Consider the following 19681-nt stretch of genomic DNA (forward strand, 5'->3'; position numbering starts at 1 on the left):
TCCATTTCCAGGTAATTGATAAGGGTTTAGTAATGTTATCTCTGGCAGGAGCAATATTTAGTACATTAATAGAATTTATATAGTGCCTTACACTCTGGCGCTTCTCTTGTGAGCTTCTATGTTGGAATTCCCATCTTCATTACTACCTTTATTTTTTCCTGGGGTCATACTAAAATATTTCAGTAAATTTGCATATATTCCACCTAGCTTATAGAATATCAATGATATTTTAATATTTAGACAGATATTGATAATGTGTTTTATGCTACCTTTATGTTTAATATTACAGGTAGTGAATATAGTAACCAGCAATCAGGAGTGTGTTATCAATATTGCAGAGTCTATGGTTCTCCCTAACCTTTTGGCTCTTCTTCATTCACTGCCTACAAGTAAGTATTGAAGTGCTAATTGAATAACTATTCATTCCAGGTCTATTGAAATATGAATTCATTTGCTATGGTGGAGTAAAAGACACAGAGAATTTTAATAGGCTATTTTCATGTACTTAAAACAAAGTTGAATCTACTTGACCTGTTTAAACATCTGGGTTTTATCAATAAGGATTTTAAATGTAAGCAATAATAACATAATTTGCAATTGGAATAAAAGATTTAGCCGAATTATATCTGTAAGAATACATTTACTGTATTACAGCATGTTAATACATTTGCAATTGGAATACATATTCTAATGTTTTAAAAATAAAATATATCTTTTCCATTGTTCTGGGCAGGCCGTCAACTTGTTCTCGAAACACTTCATGCCTTGACATCCAATACAAAGATCATTAAAGAAGCCATGGCAAAAGGTACTGACAGTCTAAAATATTTGCCTTAATTCAGTATACTAAAATCACATTTTTTAAAATCTGTGTAAATGCTCTTGAATTTTTTGTACATTGGTAAGCTGAACATTGTGTGATTATAAAGTGGTAACTGGGGCATTTATAGCAGTGATACTTTGTTTGATAGCCTTTTATGACAGTCCTTAACTGACATTTATACTCGGTTGAAAAAAGTAGAATGCATCTACTTTGAAGAGAAACAAAAATATTTTCAGAGCCTGTAGTTATCATTTGTTTCCATGGGATAATTTCATTTCATCCGGGCACAAATGTCAATGGAAGAACATTACAGCACAAAAGGATAATAAAAATACATATAGTTTTCATAACTGGCTAAAATTCATACAGAGTATGACTTGCTTGTCTGCAGAACTCAGCACTTTAGGGGAAGTTGCTTGTAAGTATGGTTTATTTAGAATATATCAGACTGAATCCAGTTTTGTAATGTTTAGTTTCTTCCTTTTTCCTTTTTTTTTTTTTTTTTTTTTTTTAATATATTTGTTGTAGTCTTTTCATCCATTTGAGTTTTTCTAAGACGAGAAGAATAACACTCCCTCCATCTTCTAAGCATTGGTGTTCTTTATTATAAATTTTATTTTTATTTTACTGCAATTTCAAAATCATATATTCAAGATTCAATATGTATATGAATAAAGGGCATAGGAAACTAACCAAAACCACAGTCCTATCAAATCAAAAAAGTATCAATCTTTCTCTGAGGACAAACAGGCATGATTGATTGATTCAACACATTTATATCCCGCATTATCCCACTTAGTTGCAGGCTCATTGTGGCTTACACAATACCATAGAGGTAGGCTCCAGTTCAATAATACAAATACATAGTACAGTAATTTAATTTTGTTACATTTGTACCCCGCACTTTCCCACTCATGGCAGGCTCAATGCGGCTTACATGGGGCAATGGAGGGTTAAGTGACTTGCCCAGAGTCACAAGGAGCTGCCTGTGCCTGAAGTAGGAATCGAACTCAGTTCCCCAGGACCAAAGTCCACCACTCTAACCACTAGGCCACTCCTAAGCATGTAGCAAACATCAGTATAAAACATCAAGGAAATAAAGAGGGGGTAGTTATAGAAGTCTTCTAGTACAGTCCATATTTTGCTGTGTTGCAGGAAGTAGGAAGTTAATTTGGATCAGGGGGGTAGGCCTTCTTAAACAAGTTGGTTTTCAATAGTTTCCTGAAGTTAAGATGGTTATGGATAGATCTCACGGTTTTGGGCAAAGCGTTCCACAGTTGTGTACTTATGTAAGAAAAGCTGGATGCATAAGTTGATTTGTATCGAAGTCCATTGCAGTCTGGATAATGCAGATTTAAATAAGTTTGGGATAGGCTGGTACTGTTTCAGGGTGGTAATTTTATGAGGTCCAACTTGATATTCTCACATGTGGGTGACATCATCCACGGAGCCCAGTGCGGACACTGCCATAGTGCATGGTCACTTTTAAAAAATTTTGAAGCGGTGTCCTCACTCACATCAGTGGGTTCCTTCGCCTTCCCACCCAACAACTTGAGCGAGGGATCAGCAGTCTAGTATTTTCCACAGAGTTGAAAGGTTGGACTTCTAATCACTTCTCACTTTTCTATTTGATTCCTTTCCTTTTTGGGGGGGACATTTGTTTCCTCACGTTTTTTTCTTTTTCTTTTAATCAATTTGATTTTTCAAATTATTTTTCATTTTTCCTTTTTTCGACCTTTAAGGCGTCTGAGCCGTTCCTTTGGCTGGAAAGCCTAGACTCCTTTTGGGTACAGAATTACTTGAGCTCCCTAGGCCACCAAACCTTTTAACCTTGCATCGATCATTTTTCCCTTCATGTCAGCGAGGGTGCTGAGTGGCTTTAAAAAGTGTACTCTATGGAATAGGATCATTTCAGGCACAGACCCCCACTTAACTGGTGTGTTCAGTGCTTGGGTCTGGAGCACTGGGACATACAGTGTGACCTCTGTCTGCACATGCAAATGAGGACACTTAAAGCCCACAGAGTCCAGTGTGAAAAGCTTTTTGGTTCTGAATTGGCATTGAGTATGGCAGGGGATTCGGCACTCGACACAGTACCTGTGTCTGCATCAACATCGGTGCACCGAAATAACTACTGGAATGTTTGATGTTGGACTCAGAATTGCGACTGTGTAAGGACTCCACATTCTCCTTGTCAGTGCCACGTTCCTCGAGGGAGCAGCATAAAGAACTCTAAGAAGCATCGCCATTATTGTTCTTCCAGGCACTCTCCCAACATCTCCCCTGCATTAACATCCTGGATGCATGGGAAGCGTCCATGCTGCAGTAACCGCTCTCCTTCTCTACATCTTTTCTCATCGAGAGCCTTCAAGGTCCTTGAGATCTCCTACGCCTGAACAGGCTATAATTCGGGCTGTGTCTACACTGATTTCTCAGTTGGTACAGATGCCTACTCTACAGGAGGAAATCTGGACTATGCTCAAAGAGGACCTCTCAAGGCAATTGCATATGCTTACAATGTGCTTGCGCTAGCCTCTGCTCAGCCTGTGGATACATCGGAGAGACTGTCATGGGAGAGATCCCATACATGACTCAGACCTCTCCTGGGAGATGGAACAGGACTTCTCAGCTGAGGAGTCCTATGGCATCCCATCTGACCACCTCCACCTGAGAGATGTAAGTGTCCTCCAGAAAGTGAATCCTTTCCTGGCTTTGTCCATGAGATGGCCCAAGCCATATCCTTCAAATTCGAGATGGAGGAGGAACCTCTTTGAAGTTCTAGATATGACTCTCCTCCTAAAGAAGGAATCGCTGTTCTACTTCATACAGTCATGAGGAATACGCTGATCAAAAACAGGAGGCTCCATTAACAGTTCAAATTGCTCCAAAAAATTGATATAATGTACAGGATACAGAAATGCACTGGGTTTGAAAAAACAGTTATCCCATCATTCCTTAGTTGCGGAATGTGCTTTGAAGCGTACTTGCAATGCAAGATCTCATGCTTTTGCACTTCCTGGTAGATTTAGATGTCGAGCAGGGACTCTCTCTTCATGTTTAAGTGTACAGCACTGCATACATCTAGTAGCTCTATAGAAATTATAAGTAGTAATAGAAATGATGAGTAGTAGAAGCTAGAACATTAGATTCTTTTGGCAGGAGAACATTTCAAGCCTGTGCTAACCAACCAACCAACCATATTAGAGTATCAACTTTATTAGTCTATAATACAGATTACTCTTTCCTTTGCAGACTCCCTTCCTCCTGAAAAGGCTGATGAGCTCCTCAAACTTCCCAGGAAACTTTTAGATTGTTGCAAATATCTAGCAAGACCGGCCTTTGATGTCTTTGACGCCTTTGACGTCTCTTCTCGAATCTCCACCTTAGGAGTGACAATACGACGTCTTTCCTGGCTCAGAGTTTCCGACCTCGAATCTACTATCCAGGAGTGTCTAGCAGATGTCCCTTGTTGTGGAAACAACTTATTCAGTGTATTCCATTAGTGACTCTGCTGTTTAGTCATCCTAATTGCTGTTAACGTTTTATCCTTATTCTACTGCTAAATTCATGTGCTGTATCTCTTAACTTTTGTAATTCATGGAAGCCACATTGTGTCTGCATTTGTGGGAAAATGTGGGGTAGAAATGAACCGTAAATAAATAAGGTCAAGGAAGTGACCAATCTAATTAAAAAGCATACAGATACTATTAAAATTGTCCACAGATTTACGAGAGTCTTTTGGCACTCTAATTGCTATACATCTAAGCGTTGTTATGCTCTCACTCCTACTTCACGTCCACGCTCATGTCTATGACAGCAGTGGGGACAGAAGTCACAGACCACTTCTATGACTAAATAATAACCCAGTTTGACTCCATCCTAGAGAACATTGCCACTGCCCAGCTGTCCATGCCAAGCAACCTACCACTAGGAGACTCATCCTCTTTCAGCAGAGGTGACCGTTCATAACTTCGGACCATTGGGTACTATGTATCATCAAGCACAATTCTCCCTGCACACAGAAGGTTCCTGCGCTTCCACTGTGGGACTCTGCATTATCAATACAGGGTCTTGCCATTCGGCTTGGCTTCGGCTCCTCTTCACAAAATGCCTGACCGTGGTTCCTGCAGCACTCTGCAAGTGGGGCACACACGTCTTTTCCACACCAAAAATACAGAACATAGCAGAACCAAATTGAAATAATCTCACTCCAAAAATATGGTCCAACTATTACAACAAGAAATGGTGATTCCAAAATGTAACTACTTAAAATAGCCTAAAATATGGAGGAGAAAGACCTCAACAAACAGGACGGGAGGTATAATATCACTCTGCTGTAATTACCGGTTCCATTTATAATCATTGGTCTAAAAAAAAATATTTATTTATTTGTTGCATTTGTATCCCACATTTTCCCACCTGTTTGCAGGCTCAATGTGGCTTACATTGTGCCGGAGTGGCGATCGCCGTTTCCGGATTGAGAAATACAAAGTGATATTGCATTAGCATTCATAAATGATAGGTAAATTACAAAGTAGTTTTGCATTAAAGTTCATAAATGATAGAGTAGATTATAGAGTAAGTTAGACAATCAAATATGGAAAGTTCATTTTCTGCATGTGAAGTAGATTGGTAGTGAGTAATGCATAACGTTCCTTAGTGGCTGCATAAATGAAGCAGTCAGGTGTAGAGAGGTCGGATTTGTCTAGTTTTGGTTGAGTTTCGTTTTCTAGTATTTAGGATGGATCATTGTGGTATGCTTTTTTGAACAGGTTGATTTTCAGTAGTTTTTGGAAAATTGCTAGGTCGTGCGTTATTTTTATAACATTTGGTAGTGTGTTCCATAGTTGCGTGGTTATGTAGGAGAAACTGGACGCATATGTTGACTTGTATTTAAGTCCTTTGCAACTGGGGTAGTGAATATTCAAGAATGTATGTGCTGACCTTTTTGTGTTCCGGGTTGGCAGGTCTATGAGATCTGACATATAGATTGGGGCTTCACCATGAACGATTTTATGGACTAGGGTGCAGATTTTGAATGCAATTCGTTCTTTTAGTGGGAGCCAATGTAATTTTTCTCTTAGGGGTTTGGCGCTTTCGTATTTCGTTTTCCAAATATGAGTCTGGCTGCTGTGTTTTGGGCAGTTTGGAGTTTCTTAATGGTTTTTTCTTTGCATTCGGCATAGATGGCATTGCAGTAATCTAGATGGCTTAACACCATTGATTGCACCAGGCTGCAGAATATTTCCTTTGGGAAGAAAGGTTTTACTCTTTTGAGTTTCCACATTGAGTGGAACATTTTCTTTGTTGTGTTTTTTGCATGGTTTTCTATTGTGAGATTTCAGTCTATTGTAACTCCAAGAATTTTCAGGTTGTCCGAAACCGGAAGGGTGTAGTCTGGGGTGTTTATGGTGGTGGTTTTGTTTGTGTTATATTGTGAGGAGAGGATGAGACATTGTGTTTTTTCTGCACTGAGCTTTAGTTGGAATGCATCTGCCCATGAATTCATTAATTGGAGGCTGTGCTTGTTTTCATTTGTGATTTCTGTTATGTCATGTTTGAATGGGATGTAGATCATGACATCGTCTGCGTAAATGTAAGGATTGAGGCCTTGGTTGGATAGCGATTTGGCCAGAGGAATCATCATTAGGTTAAAAAGGGTTGGTGAGAGCGGTGGTACTTCGCATTCAGGTTTCCATGGTGATGATGTGTTTGAATTTGATATCACTTGGTATGTTCTTGCGATTAGGAAGCCAGTGATCCATCTAAGTACGCTTCCTCCAATCCCGAAGTATTCTAGGATGTTCAGTAGTATTTTGTGGCTGACCATGTCGAACGCACTGGACATGTCAAATTGTAGGAGAAGTACACTGTTGCCAGTTGCAGTTATTTGTTTGAATTTGGTTAGAAGAGTAATTAGTACTGTTTCAGTGCTGTGGTTGGCTTGAAATCCTGATTGTGATTCATATAGTATTGAGAATTTGTTTAAATAATCAGTAAGTTGCTTGGTTACCATACTTTCCATTAGTTTGACTGCCAGGGGGATGGATGCTACCGGGCGGTAGTTGGTTATGTCATTTGCTTTTTTCTTTGAGTCTTTAGGTATTGGGGTAAGTAGTATATTTCCTTGGTCCTTAGGGAAGAATCCTTGTTGTAACATGTAGTTGATATGTGACATTAGGTCTGTTATGAAGCGCTGAGGTGCGGATTTTATTAGGTTACTAGTAAAAAAAAAAAGGTCCGTTTCGGTGATCAATGAAATGGGCGCTAGAAAGATATTTGATTTCTGCAGTGATTGTGTTGAAAGTGGTTTATTTTATAGTTGTGTTGGTAATGGATATTTTACATTTTTGTGTTATCTGCCATTTCATTTGTTTGTTTTTTTGTTGTTGTTGTACTGTTTGTTGTTTTGTTATTGTGTTTATAAGTCATTAAGTTTTTTTTTAGTTGTATAAAATTGGAGTGCGAGGGCGTGTATGCTGTAGTAATGTTGTGGATGGGGTGCTGTCTGGATGTGTGTGGGGTTTTTTGTTTGTTTGTTTTACAGTTGCAGTTCTGTTGTGTTTTTTGTTGGCCTGGGCGTTGGGGGCATATGTTGTGGATGGGTCTTGTGATATTTGATTCTGCTTCTGTGTGTTTGTGACACAGAGAGTGTGTATGTTTTACAGAGAGTGTTTGTGTGTGTGTGAAAGTAAGAGAGGGTGGAGTAGACTGGTAATGCTGTTTTTGTTGTTGTTTGTTATGTTGTTTGTGTGTCTCAGAATGGAAAGGGTGGGTGGGTTGTTGAGCTGACAGTGTTTTGGTGTAAGAGGGGGAGAAGGGTGGTTCTATATTTAGGGTGAGAGTGAGTGTGTGCTGTGGTTTTTTTTTTTTGTTTTGCCTGTGTGTTAAGGGCAGTGCCTGCATTTTTCTTTTCTTCTTTACTGCTTCGTTGGGAGGGTGCCGTGATTTTGAAGATGTAGGAGGACTTCTGAACTGATGTTTGGAAGGATGGGGGTCTGTAGGCGCTCAGGCGTTTGCTGACGGGAGGGTGGTGATGATGTGTTTTCTTAATGGGGTAGGTTGATTTCTGAACTAATGTGTTAATGGGTGGGTGTTGTTTCTCCACTGACATGTTAAACAGAGGCCGATAAAAGTCTCGCTACAGCTTGCTTGTTAACCCTTACTTTCCACAGATCCATGTGGGGCTAATACAGCAGCTAGAATTCTCTCTCTGCTCTGAAAACTAACACAACCTCCCTTGTATGCCTGTGGGTTTCTTTTCTACTGCTTGAACAGGGTCTTGGAGTAGCAAGAGCATCTGGAATGGTGCGTGTTACTTAACAGATTCTCATGTTTACAGACCTGCTGCTTTGATTTACTGTGTGTGTATTCGGGAGGGTGGAGATAATCTGTTTTCTTAATGGGGACTCGGGAGGTAGTCGTTCGGGGAGGAGGTGGAGTGCGGTGTGTGGAAGTAATCTGTTTTCTTAAGGACTCTGCTGCTGTGCTGTGATTAGGCACAGTCCTTTGTGACGCAACCGTAGATGCAATACGTCATCATGTCAGCAGATGGAAACATGAGCACAGAATGCTTCAAGGTTTTTGTCCACGCTGCCAGCTTCAGAACGTTGGAGGTGCGTTTTATTATATAGGATTGGGACATATGTCCAGTTTGCAATGGGATTTGGCGAATCTGTTGATTGCTAGGGTGATGGTTTCATCGGTTAGTGGATCGAAGTTTGTCCAGATTTGGTCTGCTGGGTATTCATCTTGGATTGGGTCCAGACCGTCAATGAATTTTTCGTGGTCGGTGGTATCAAGTGGTAACGTGAGTCGTAGTTTTATAATTTTCTCATTGAAGTATTTAGCAAGGTTGGCTGCTGATGGGATATCTGTGTTGGTTGTGGTAACCGGTGTGGTGTCTAGTAGTTTGTTCACGAATTGGAAAAGTTTATGCGTGTCTTTGTAGTCTGGTCAAAATTTATTTTTCTTCTCTTTTAATTTTTTTAATCTTTTGACTTCAATCAACTGACTCAATGTGGCTTATGCTCCTATCAAACAAGCACTGAACAGTTCAAACTGTTTTATTGGAAACAAAGAAAACATTTATCTTGATCATTGTCCCAACAGGACACTTTTTTACCCAATGTTTGGGTTTCATCAGGGGTTGCTGATTCAAAGAAGAGTGCCTTCAATGTCTCAACAAAAATGCCCACCATTCGGTACAGCGTATTGTTCATGCAATCTTTAGTGCCACCTCATAATGATTTGTGCCGAGCTTATTACAACCTGAGATAACAGATATCCAGTCAAGATATTTTTTCTTACTAATCTAAAAAATAATTGTAAACATGTACTCAGTTATTCTGGAATTACTTGTTTATTGATTTCCAAATGAAGCTGCAGTTCACAGCAGGCACACAAATAACCAAAATGGCACTGGTGCCTAAATAGATGCCAGCACATTGTGTAACAGCATATTACGGACATCTACTTCCATCTAGTGGTAAGGTCCAATATTGCAGAACAAAACACACTCCAATCAGTTGAACCTTAAGGTTCCAAAGAGTTGTTTGTGTATCCAGTATACTTCTCTTTGCTGTAAATGATTTTGTCTGGCCCCATCCCTTATGTTACTACTACTACTACTTGACATTTCTAAAGCGCTGCTAGGGTTATGCAGCGCTGTACAATTTAACATAGAAAGACAATCCCTGCTCAAAGAGCTTACAATCTAAAGGACAAATGAACAGTCAGTCCGATAGGGGCCGTCAAATTGGGCAGTCTGGATTTCCTGAAAGGTAAGAGTTAGGTGCCGAAAGCAGCACTGAAGAGGTGGGCTTTCAGCAAAGACTTGAATATGGGTAGGGAGGGGGCTTGGCGTAAGGGCTCAGGAAGGTTGTTCCAAGCATAGGGTGAGGTGAGGCTGAATGAGCGGAGCCTGGAGTTGGCGGTGGTGGAGAAGGGCACTGAGAGGAGGGATTTGTCTTGTGAGCGGAGGTTTCGGGTGGGAACGTAAGGGGAGATGAGGGTAGAGAGGTCGTGAGGGGCAGCAGACTGAGTGCATTTGTAGGTAAGAAGGAGGAGCTTGAACTGAATGCGGTATCTGATTGGAAGCCAGTGAAGTGACCTGAGGAGGGGGGTGATATGAGTATAATGGTTCTGGCGGAATATAAGACGTGCGGCAGAGTTCTGAACAGATTGAAGGGGGGATAGATGGCTAAGTGGGAGGCCGGTGAGGAGTCTCTATTTTCTTAGGTATTCATTGAAACCTGCATTTTGACCAGGTATACCTAAATTTCTGTTAGGAAATGTAAATGTGAGATAATAAATTCAATATTCTGTTTATAAGCTTTAGCCTGTGTTCATATGATTGACAAATATATAGTCTTTGCAACTTATGTTCGTGTGTTTGTCATATGGCAGTGGTTCCCAAACCTGGTCCTGGAGGCACGCCTAGCCAGTCAGGTTTCGGGATATCCATAATGAGTATTCATGAGAGAGATTTGCATGCAGTGGAGGCAGTGCATGCAAATATCTCATGAATATTTATTGTGGATATCCCAAAAACCTGACTGGGGTCCCTCCAGGACCAGGTTTGGGAACCATTGTCATATGTCATTACTTTCCTTTGTTTAGATGTCTTCATCATAATGCTCGTTTAAACATTTAAGTGTAAGTCTTCAGTCCATTTGTTTTACCTCAAAACAGTCTAGAGGCTGACTGAGTTTCAGTTACAGTTACAGAGCCTCTCTTACAATCCATGGCAGTCTATAGGTATAGTCAGAGCAGGAGTGATCCCCAGTTTCTCCTAACCAAGTTGTTTGTACTCTCAGAATGGCTGCCATGACCTCTCTTGGCAATCTCATGATATTGCCACAAGAGGTCATGGCAACCTTTTTGAGAGTAGAGCTGACATGAGCAAGTGCAATTGGGGAGCTGCCCTGACTACACCACTAAACCACCAGGGTTTATAAGGTAGTCTAGGAGAAGGGCTACTCTTTGCATTTGTGTGTGTGTGTAATGTGAATTTGGAATGATAAACTTAAGAATTAGTCTCTCTGTGGAGATATATCAGCTATCACTCCAAATGTGGCACAAAGTCAGCCATTATAAAACTACTGTGACTTTTAGTTTTTCATTAGCTGAGATCCAGGTGTACGGAGAATTATTTTGCTTGGAGGTAAAATATGGTCTTTCATTATTAAAATTATTATATATATATTCTGACGAATACTTGTGATGTTTAGAAGCTAGATTCTATGAGAGAGGAATCTGCAGTGATATTTTTTCAAGCACAAGTACTAGTCAGCTTATAGTTTTAATAGGAAAATGGTATTACATTGAAATCAAGTTTATATATTAGAAAGTAATTTGAGAAATGGATTGTTCTTGACTGTAATTTTTCATAGCATGTAGTCCTTGCATCCTTTTTTATTCTGGATTATGCATCATGCAGGTATAATGTCCACAGTGCGGACTAGTGTCTGGAATCATTTATCCTATTTTAGGAAGATATATCATGCTTGTCCTTAGTTTTATAACTAAATATAAAATGGGAAACATCTCAAATGCTTTTTCTTGCTACTTTCTCTTGCTACTTATCCAAACTCTTGCACAGTTTGGGTAAACATAAAAAGATGGAAATCATGATTTTTTTATATATATAAATTTTTTTTTTTTACATGTTATTACAAAGGTCCTGTCTCAGTTGATATTTAACTACATCTGCATTGACTTGGGAACCTAAACGTGCCAGACTTGTTGAGGAGTCCTTGTTAAAATGACTCTCCCAGTTGTCGGTCTCTGCTTGCAGTTCCTGGGACTAGAGGATAATAATTTCCTGTAGGTTTAAGAGAGGGCTGTCAACTGCAAGATCTGACAATCCCCAGAATGGGCCTCATCGGTTCACATTCACACAGCCAATCTTTTTTGGTTTTTGGTTTCGGCTTCTACTGAAACTAAGGGAAATTTTCAGCTGAAACTGAAAAAAGTCGTTTTGGTTGACCTCTAAACAGTCTCAAATAAATTTAATCGCAAAAATCCAGTTCTTTTCATCACTCAGTATCATATTATGAAGGCAGTCAAATTAAATTCTTTTAGAACCCATGCAGAGCTCTTTTGTTTATTATTGAGTGCTTACTGTGGAGTGTTTGCTTCATGTTTTTATCTCAGATGAGCACACACTGATCTTGTCTAATGTTGACTCACTATATGTCTTCAATACCAAATTCACAGGTGCTTTAATTTACTTACTGGATATGTTCTGCAACTCAAGCCATCCGCAGGTCCGGTCTCAGACAGCGGAGCTTTTTGCCAAAATGACTGCAGATAAGCTAGTTGGTCCAAAGGTAAGCAAAAAAATGAAATCTGGCAAATCATCTGCTGCACCATTGAATAAATGAGAAGAAATGAGTTTCCTGAGAAGCATCATTATTAGACAGTATTTTCTATTGAGCACATTCCTTTAAAATTCTGTATGCAATGTTCGATTTCTGAATTATGATTGTTATATAAGTAGCAGTGATCTTAATTTTCATAGGAAAATGTTATGTTTTTAAAAACGTTTGAGAGTATTACTTTGAAAATGTTGCATAAAATATTTGCCTAAGGTTGTGTCTGAGGTCGTCTGAACCAGTCGATTTTTCTGCCAACATTCTTTCTCAAGCCTCATGTCCATCCTGGCGAAAGCGCACTGCGAGCATTGGCCTTTTACTTGGAGCGGACATGGCCCTACAGACAGTCCACCCAGCTTTTTGTTTCTTTTGATCCCAACAGGATGGGAGGTCACCATCAGGAAATGCACAATCTCTAATTGACTGGCAGATTGCATTTCTTTCACTTAGTCAGGCTTTGGTGACGAGGGTTATGTCAAGGCTCACAATGTCAGAGCTATGGTGGCGTCGGTAGCCCACTTGAGGTCAGCCTCCATTGAAGAGATTTGCAAAGCTGCAATGTGGTCTTCATTCCACACATTCATATCTCACTACTGCCTTGAGTAAGATACCTGACATGATGGTCTGTTTGGACAGACAGTGCTGCAGAATTTGTTTGAGGTCTAGAATCCAACTCCACCCCCCCCCCCCCCCCCCCCCCCCCCCCCAGGCCTGTTTTGTTCTGTTCCAGGCGTCACTCTCACACAGTTGTATATAGTTTCAAGTTAATTCATATTTTGACCTCCCTGTTGCAATGTTGTTTTCGGTGAGCCTGATAGCTAGGGATTCTCACATGTGAGAATATGGCCTGCTTGTCCTCGGAGAAAGTGAAGATACTTACCTGTAGCAGGTATTCTTTGAGGACAATAGGCCATTAATTCTCATATACCCTCCCACCTTCCCTTGGAGGTTCCATGCTATAGTAATGTACTGCTGGTCCCGCGCTCTTGTGGCAGGAGGGAAGGCACTCGCGCATGCATGGTAAGGATGCTTTTTAATGCTCCGCACAGGGCGACGTGTATGATGTCACCCACATGTGAGAATGAATGGCTTGCTGTCCTTGGAGAACGCCTGCTTACAGGTAAGTATCTTCGCTTTATAGTATCTGTGTGTTTTTTAATTAGGTTGGCCACTTCCTCGACTTTATCACCAAACAAATTATTTCCACAACAAGGGACGTCTGCTAGACTATCCTGGACAGCAGATTCGAGGTCGGAGACTCTAAACTAGGAAAGACACCGCATTTCTACCCCTAAAGCGGAAATGTGTGAAGAGACATCAAAGGCTTTCTTTTCCAGATATTTACGACAATAGAAGTTTGCTGTGAAGCTTATGGAACTCATCAGCCTTCTCAGGGGAAAGAGTTCTTGAAAGGATAGGATACTCTGTATTAGAGATTTCAAGTAAATTGTGGAATAAAGTTGATAATCTAATATGCAACTGGATAACATTGAAGCCTGAAATGTTTTTCTGCCAAAGAGTCCAGTGTTCTAGCTCCTTTGCCCGGAGGAGCAGAAGCATGAGATCTCGCACTGCAAGTGCATTTTAAAGCAGATTCCACAACTAGGGAATGATGAGGTAACTTGAGTTTTCTCAAACCCAGTGGATTTCTGTATCCTGTACATTGTATCAATTTTCTTTGGAGCAAATTGAACTGTCAGTGGAGTCTCCCAATTTTTGGGATCAGTGATTCCTTCTCTAGGAGAAGTTATAATCTAGATTCTCAGAGTTTTGAAGGAGTTTCTTCCTCTGCCTCTAATTTGAAAGGTATGGCTTGAGCCATGTAATGAACAAAACCAGGAAAGGATGTACTTCAAGGTCCATACAATGATCCATAAAATCATATCAGGAGAATCCCCTACCTATATGAACAACTTGATAGACCTCCCAATTAGAAACAGGTCAACGTCATCACGAACGTATCTCAATTTACACCTTCCCAACTGCAAAGGTGTCAACTACAAAACCTACTATGCATCCAGTGTCTCTTTTTTGGGTAGTCAACTTTGGAATGGTCTACCAAGACCCATCCGAGCAATTAACAACTATTTACCATTCAAGAAAATGCTAAAGTCCCATTTTTTCAAGCAAGCTTACCCTAATGAACCAACTTAATTCTACCAGCCCACCTACACTACTCCTGCTCTGAAGATGACACTGACTTTGACACCAATTGCATCTCTGACCTTATTTTCAAATCCCCTTATACTCAATCTCCAATCTTCTCTTCTCCATCCTTTTATACCATATCCCTCCCAATCTCCTTCCCTTTTACCCATCCTTTCCTTGTCTACCTCCCCTGTTCCAATTCATATACTCTTGGGCACTGTTGCCATTATGTTTATTACAGTTTATAATATTCTTCTTGCATGTCCTTTGTAATGCTTTTTTTTTACTGTGTAAGCCGCACTGAACCTGCTGTATGTGGGAAAGCGCGGGGTACAAGTGTAATACATAAATAAATATACTTTCTGGAGAAGACCTACATCTCAGGTGACGGAGAAGGATCAGATGGGATATAAGACTTCTCAGCTGAGAGGTCCTGTGGGTCCTGATCTGTCTCCCAGGAGAAGTCTGAGTCTCACTCTTCAAAGTACAGTTCTTGGGAAGTACTTGGAAGAGAGTGTCGACTAGAACGTTGGCTCTGCGTTGACGTTCGTCGAGGTAGATGAGTCTCTGAGGTTTGAGAAAGTTGCTCTGCTGATGTTGACGCTTGCTTCAGTTGGGTTTCTGCTGCCCCCAATGTTCGGTACTGAGCCAGCATGCGGGACCTCTCCCATGACTGTCTCTGTTGTATCGACAGACTGGGCTCAGGCTGTCAAAAGCACCCTGTAAACCTGTGTAGACTGTGAATGTAGTAGCCCTGAGAGCTCCTCCTTGAGCATAGCCCGGATTTCATTTTGTAGAATAGGCTACAGTACTGGCTGAGAAAACGGTATGAACACAGCCTGAGTTATAGTCTGTGCAGGCATAAAAGAAAGGCTCTCGATGAGAAATTAGTTGGACAGAAGGAAAGCGGTCACTGTGGCATGGATGCTTCCCATGCATCGAGGGTGTTGGTAGAGTACCTGCAGGTAGAACGATGGTGATGCTGCTTAGGTTTTTTTTAATGCTGCAGGTCCCTCAATGCACATAGCACCAACCAGGAAGATGCAGAGACATTATGTGTTTGTGGTACCAAGTCCGATGTCAGTCTTGATATGATGTTGTGCACCCTATATTGATGCCGATGCAGGCTCCTTGTTGAGTGCCGAATCCCCTGCCATGCTTGATGAGGATGTCGATGCAGAACCAAAATGTTTTTCACACTGCACTCTGTGGGCTTTAAGGGCCCTCGCTTGCATGCGCAGGCAGAGGTTACACTGTATTTCCCAGTGCTCCAGACCTAAGCACTGAACATACCAGTTATGGGTGTCTGTGCCTGAAATATTCCTATTGCATCGAGTGCACTTCTTAAAGCCATTCAGCACTGTCTTTGACATGGAGGGAAAAACAGCTAGCGCAACCTAACATTGGGGCATGCTAGGAAGGTAAAATTTCTTGACGAAATGAATGACTGCTTTATGGAGCAGCTGGTACAGGAGCCGACGAGAGGAGGAAAAATTCTACACCTAGTCCTTAGTGGAGCGCATGATCTGGTGCGGATGGTAATGGTGGTGGGGCCGCTTGGTAACAGTGATCATAATATGATCAGATTTGATATTAGGTTTGGAGTAAGTATAAACAAGAAATCCAATACGTTTGTGCTTAACTTTCAAAAGGGAGATTGATAAAATGAGAAGAATGGTGAAAACAAAACTTAGAGGAGCGGCTGCGAGGGTCAAAAATTTACACCAGGGGTGGATTCAGTTCAAAAATTCCATCCCGGAAGCCCAGGCCAAATATATTTCATGTATTAAAAAAGAAGGGAGGAAGACCAAACAACAGCCGGCATGGTTAAAAAGTGAGGTGAAGGAAGCTATTAGAGCTAAAAGAAAATCCTTCAGAAAATGGAATAAGGAACCAACTGAAAATAATAAGAAACGGCATAAGGAATGTCAAGCCAAATGCAAAGCCCTGATAAGGAAGGCAAAGAGGGACTTAGAAAAAAAGATTGCGGATTGCGTTGGAGGCAAAAACACATAGAGGCATATTTTCAAAGCACTTTGGGAGGCTAAGTTCCATAGGTTTCTATGGAACTTTGGGAGGCTAAGTGCTTTGAAAATGAGCCTGATAGTAACATTTTTTTTTTAGGTATATTAAAAGCAAGAAGCCGGCAAAAGAATCAGTTGGTCCACTAGATGACCAAGAGGTAAAAGAAGTGATCAGGGAAGACAAAATCATAGCAGAGAGATTAAATGAATTTTTTGCTTCGGTCTTCACTGAGAAAGATTTGGGAGAGATACCGCTGTCAGAAATAGTATTCAATGCTGACGAGTCAGAGAAACTGAATGAAATCTCTATAAACCTAGAGGATGCAATTTGACAAATTGAAGAGTAGCAAATCTCCTGGACCGGATGGTATTCATCCCAAAGTACTGATAGAATTGAAACATGAACTGGCAGAACTATTGTTAGTAATATGTAATTTATCTTTAAAATCGAGTGTGGTACCGGAAGATTGGAGGGTAGCCCATGTAATGCTAATATTTAAAAAAGGATCCCGAGGGGATCCGGGAAATTATAGACCAGTGAGCCTGACGTCAGTGCCGGGCAAAATGGTTGAGACTGTTATAAAGAAATTACAGAGCATATTCAAAAGCATGGATTAATCAGACAAAGCCAATGTGGATTTAGTGAAGGGAAATCTTGCCTCACCAATCTATTAACATTTCTTTGAAAGGGTGAAAAAACATGTGGATAAAGGCGAGCCGGTTGATATTGTGTATCTGGATTTTCAAAAGGTGTTTGACAAAGTACCTCACGAAAGACTCCAGAACAAATTGAAGAGTCCTGGGATAGGAGGTAGTGGCCTATTGTGGATTAAGAACTAGTTAAATGATAGAAAACAGAGTAGGGTTAAAGGGTAGATAGTGGGGTTCCCCAGGGCTCTGTGCTGGGACTGCTGCTTTTTAACATATTTATAAATGACCTAGAGATGGGAGTAACTAGTGAGGTAATTAAATTTGCTGACGACATAAAGTTATTCAAAGTCGTTAAATCGCAAGAGGATTGTGAAAAATTACAAGAGGACCTCATGAGACTGGGAGACTGGGCGTCTAAATGGCAGATGATGTTTAATGTGAGCAAGTGCAAAGTGATGCATGTGGGAAAGAGGAACCCGAACTATAGCTATGTAATGCAAGGTTCCACGTTAGGAGTCACGGACCAAGAAAGGAATCTCAGCGTCGTCGTTGATATGTTGAAATCCTCTTCTCAGTGTGCGATGGCGGCTAAGAAAGCAAATAGAATGTTAGGTATTATTAGGAAAGGAATGGAAAACAAAAGTGAGGACGTTACAGTGCCTTTGTATCGGTCCATGGTGCAACCGCACCTCGAATATTGTGTTCAATTCTGGTCGCCGCATCTCAGAAAAGATATAGTGGAATTAGAAAAGGTACAGAAAAGGGCAACGAAAACGGTAAAGGGAATGGGGCGACTTCCTTATGAGGAAAGGCTGAAGTGGCTAGGGCTCTTCAGCTTAGAGAAAAGTCAGCTGAGGGGAGATATGATAGACGTCTATAAAATAATGAGTGGAGTGGGTAGATGTGAATCGTTTCTTTACTCTTTCAAAAAACTACTAGGACTAGGGGGCATGCGATGAAGCTACAAAGTAGTAAATTTAATACAAATCAGAGAAAAGTTTTCTTCACTCACTGTGTAATTAAACTCTGGAGTTCGTTGTCAGAGAATGTGGTAAAGGCGGTTAGCTTAGCGGGGTTTAAAAAAGGTCTGGACAGCTTCCTAAAGGAAAAGTCCATAGACCATTATTAAAATTGACTTGGGGAAAATCCACTGCTTATTTCTTTGATAAGAAGCATAAAATGTATTGAACTTTTTCGGGATCTTGCCAGGTATTTGTGACCTGGATTGGCTACTGTTGGAAACAAAATGCTGGGCTTGATGGAACATTTATTGCCAATGATAGGAAGGTATTCTGTAGCAGTATAACAGGTAGATTTCCAGTGATTGCCCTTTCATATGCTCAACATGCAGATACTTAAATGTACCAGAATCCAAGTTACAACAGATAAAACCAATAAGAATGCAGACATGCCATGTCTCACATGCAACTGAAGATGGTCATGCATTGCTGCCACATAGAATCAGATTTAAGCAGCTACCATCTCCTTTCAACTTCCAGTGAAGTCCTTGTTTCAATGATCAATCCCATGCAGAATGGGCCGAGAAGTCAGCAGACTCTGGCTAGGTACATCCAAATGGAAAACCTCTGGGTTTGGCAGCACAAACACATTTGATATGAGAACAGAGCTGAGGGAAGAGATGTGTTAGAGAGAAGCCATACAGCAGAAGATCCTGAGATAAGAAAATTTATGAGTGGGAGACTTTTTCATCAGAGGAATTGACTTGGCAGGACTGAAGGAAGGCAAACTGAAATGCATACTTGGATCCTCTGCTAGCCAGAATATAAATTGCAATCTTAGTATTACTGGGCTAGAAAGAGTAGAAAGGCAGCATTGATGTCCAGCCCACAGAGAAGTAAATGATGTGGCTAGAAACTAAGCAACTATGCTACAGGATGTTAGAACCCAGTGCTGAATATTATTTAGTAACTTATATTTCACTTCTTCCTGACGCCTCACTGAATTTGCCTCATCACTTCCTATATATTTTATGATGTATTTTTTAAATGTAACTAATTTATTTCTTTTCTTTTATGTTTATGTTGTAAGCCACAATGAACCTGAGTTTTACTTGGACAATGTGAGATAGAGATTCAAATGCATGCTGGACAGTGCTTACCATTCCTCCCCAATGGTCTGCAAACCCTAATGCCAGCTCCGTGCTGGCATAGGATTTGCCGTGGGCCCGCTGATCATTGGGGAGGAATATGTTTACCATGCATTTGCATGCTACTTGTGGTAAGATTCATCCGCTCGTGAGCTCTGACCATGGGGCAGTAGGAAACGCAGGCGCTAATATGGTGCTAATAGCCTCTAGCACCTGCGTTTATTTCTGATCATCAGCCCATTAATTATTCTGTCTACAGGCCCTTCCCTCAGATATCACAAAGAAATGGTTTTAGAGTAACTATGATCTATATTATTGGAAACTTACCAGGTGTAGCAAATATTAACAGAAAGAAAGGCAAGATAGTAAAGGCAGTGTGGGGGGGGGGGGGGGGGGGGGGGAGAGAGAATTCCAGTTTATTTAGGGAGAAATGAAAAATCTCTTTATTAAAACTCCATGTATGATGACAAATTAGCTGATTAATTACATTCATCCAGTGATACCACTACCTTGATTTATATTTGATTAGAAGTTGGTATAATTATCTTCA

The 19681-nt window shown here is 40.7% G+C and overlaps 1 protein-coding gene across 5 annotated transcripts in view; it reads left to right on the forward strand.

Annotated features, from left to right (window-relative positions):
* DNAJC13 (DnaJ heat shock protein family (Hsp40) member C13) overlaps positions 1–19681 on the forward strand; it is a 542758-nt gene that overhangs the window by 395940 nt on the left and 127137 nt on the right. For all 5 annotated transcript variants that reach the window (XR_003942499.1, XM_030206535.1, XM_030206508.1 and 2 more), the window contains 3 exons: positions 290–389; positions 734–808; positions 12044–12156. Coding sequence is in view for 4 of the 5 variants with exons in the window: in XM_030206535.1 (XP_030062395.1) it covers positions 290–389; positions 734–808; positions 12044–12156 (288 nt within the window). In the remaining variant the exon portion in view is untranslated. The remainder of the gene's footprint in view (positions 1–289; positions 390–733; positions 809–12043; positions 12157–19681) is intronic.

Source organism: Microcaecilia unicolor, chromosome 1 (assembly GCF_901765095.1).
Source record: "Microcaecilia unicolor chromosome 1, aMicUni1.1, whole genome shotgun sequence".
NCBI classification, from domain to species: Eukaryota; Metazoa; Chordata; class Amphibia; order Gymnophiona; family Siphonopidae; genus Microcaecilia; species Microcaecilia unicolor.